The 2,899-nt window shown below is 42.8% G+C and overlaps 1 protein-coding gene across 1 annotated transcript in view; it reads right to left on the bottom strand.

The window, feature by feature from the left end:
- The window catches only part of LRCH3 (leucine-rich repeats and calponin homology (CH) domain containing 3), a 126,476-nt gene that overhangs the window by 49,759 nt on the left and 73,818 nt on the right, over window positions 1–2,899 (bottom strand). The window contains exon 7 of the mRNA XM_006884207.1: window positions 2,023–2,116. Coding sequence (XP_006884269.1) covers window positions 2,023–2,116 — 94 coding nt within the window. The remainder of the gene's footprint in view (window positions 1–2,022; window positions 2,117–2,899) is intronic.

The following is a 2,899-nucleotide window of genomic DNA, read 5'->3' as shown; positions in this document are numbered from 1 at the left end:
GATTTCCTGGCACAACTTAGTGAGCACATCCAGGGCAGCATCTGATTGTTGAAATAAATCAATTGGTATGCTGTCAACTCCTGGAGCCTTGATTTTTGCCAATTCCTTCATAGCAACTTGAACTTCCTCCTTCATTCATCACCATAAGTTCTTGCTCATATGTTATTTCATAACACTAACACATAGTGTTTACAAACAATTTCAAAGCTCAGTGATGCCACTCCTGCAGCTCGGGTGTGTGCTGCCTCTTTAACAATTCACTACAAGACAAATGCTGAACAACAGTTTTAGTTTTTCCCTTTTCCCATAAAAGCAAAATGCCCCTTCAACATCCTTTCAGTTTGGGAAGACACGGTACTAAGGGAGGTACATAAGTTGAACTTTCAAAAGGCACAAGATGGCTGTATTTATCAGCTTGAAGATGTTCTTCACTAAATTTTCCATTTGTTTACCCATCAACTTACAGTTCTGTTTGCTCCCTCACTCACTGTACCACTTTCCCCACTTCTGTTCAACATTACCCATCCTTGAATTTCAGGCTTTAGTTGTAACTAATTGGCTTAACGCCTGCTTGGCTCCACTACAATAAAGTCGCAACTATGTGAAAGCTCGATTCCAATTAAGGCGGCCGGAGGAGAACTGATGTGTGGGTACTACAGTGTTGGTAAAGAATGTACCCTGGACTGACAGAACAACAAACAATTTAGTGTTGGAAGAAGTACAGCCAGAGTGTTCCTGATAATAACTCGGTGTCCTATACTTTGGGAATGTTATCAAGAGAGGCTAGTCATTAGAGATGGCTATCACACTTGAAAAAGAGGAAAACCTTCAACAAAAGGAAATGATGCAGAGGCTACAGAAATGAGCTGGAACAGAGGGCAGGGCAGGGCCAAGCGATGGGTCAGAGTGGCCACCCTGTTTTCCACCCTGGCCTTCTGCAGGTTTAACGGTCTCAGCTGCCCACCTGGCAGTGAGAAGCTAGAGGAGGAGGATGAAGACGAGGAAGACATGGCCCGGACAGTCCCAGGAATATTTGAATTTGAAGAAAAACAAGGCACAACCAAAAATCTCATCATGGCAAATCTCCACCAGGAAAAAGGAGAAACAGAGCAGGTCCCTGTGTAAAGCAGAGAAGGTCGTCCTGGGGGAGGGGCAAAGGCCAACAGCCAGCAGAACATAAATGTCAAGGACAGGTTTGCCGGTCCTCAATTTCAGATGGGCCATCCCCATCATAGGAAGGGCAACGAAGGATAGAAATAAGGAAATGTTCATGGAGGAGGGCAATCAGGAGAAAACGTAAGGAGCTGGAGCTGAGGAATTGTCTGTGTATTTTAATGGGGGCACTGTCTAACCACCATGATGAAATCTGCCTTATGCCTAGAGTCCAGTCATTTGCCATGAGATGAGTATTATTATTAACGTGTTCAACAACAATTAACAAACCCCAATGCTGGCAAGTCAATTTGGACTCCTAGTCACCCTGTAGGATAGTGCATAAATAGTATTTCCCAGGCAGTAACTCCTTAAATATATGAATTGCCACATCTGCTGAACATGAGTCACCCATTTTTCAGTTACTGCCCAAGTGCTTTAACAACTGTGCCACCAGGACCACTTACCATGTGTTCGGTAGGCCTCAAATGTTACCAGATTCTGAGTGAAGACTGCCTTTGCCCCCAGTGTAAGTTTCTGTTAATAGTTTCACCCATTTGCATGGAAAGACGTCAAGTTAATAAAGCAGCACCACAAGCAAACAAACCAATCCCAAAACCCACAGGCGGAATCCCAGGATGGTGCAGGATTGACAGGGTTCGGTTCTGTGGTACATAAAGTCACTCTAAGTTGGAACTGATTCTACAGCACCTGCCAGCAACAGGACTGTGCAGGAGTGTTGCAGCTGAGATTTTTCTGTATTTTACCAAATGAAAAACTAAATACAATTAAGATACCTTCTATTTTCAATGTGTTCCCCCCACCCCCTGGTAAAAAGTCAAAATATGCAGAATAGGAGAAATAACTTACCTCATTCCCTGACCATCGCTTATCACCACTGTCCACACTATTAAAACCTGAATCAAGGGCTCCATAAGGACGACCTGAGTATAGTTCTTCATGGCTGTCAAAAGTGACCGAAGGTGTTACTGTCAAGTTTGATACTTTAAAAATCAACATGTCAGATGTAATTTCACAAATAAATAATTTCATGGCATTTAGTCATTTAACCATTTACAACTAATTAAATACTTTTAAGGGCTTACTATGAAAAAGTCCAAATAAAAAAAACAAGGAGTAGTATAATGAAAATAACAGTCTCTCTTAGATAGCCAGTCAAGTAGGGGCTCACTCTGACCCCATTCTTGTGGCACTCACTTCAGGAAGGGAGTGGACACGATGCAGTCAGTCATGCATAGTCACTGATTAGACTGATTCTAACTATGCACCAAGGTATTATTATGATACTCTATGAGTTCCAATAACTAGGAGACCTAAGATCTTTGTGTTCTCTCTTTGGAATCTTCCAGATGAGGGAGAACACTCATGCAGGGGAGCGGGAGCAGCATGTCCTTGTGGGTAATGGAGGCCCTGTGCCAAGACATCTCCAAGATTATGTCTTAGGTAATTTTTGGCTATTATATAAATAAGTACAGGTAACAAAACGAGGTCTCAGAAACTGATCACATACCAAATGACGTATTTCAAAAAACAGACGCTGGCCTGGATGCACTCACTAAGCTGTGCCAAGAAATCTGAAGGACAACGACCTGTTTAACTGGAAGAGATCCCTATCTGTTCCCATTCCAAAGAAAGGTGACCCGACAGAGTGAGGAAATTACAGAACAGTATCGGAGGCAAGGATTCTGGGGCTTCGTCTGACATACTTTGGACATGTTGTAAGGAG

This window comes from Elephantulus edwardii, unplaced genomic scaffold (genome assembly GCF_000299155.1).
Source record: "Elephantulus edwardii isolate Elephantulus edwardi_28Jun2011 unplaced genomic scaffold, EleEdw1.0 scaffold00032, whole genome shotgun sequence".
NCBI classification, from domain to species: Eukaryota; Metazoa; Chordata; class Mammalia; order Macroscelidea; family Macroscelididae; genus Elephantulus; species Elephantulus edwardii.
Note: the sequence above shows the minus strand (reverse complement) of the source record. Positions and strands in the feature narration are given on the sequence as shown.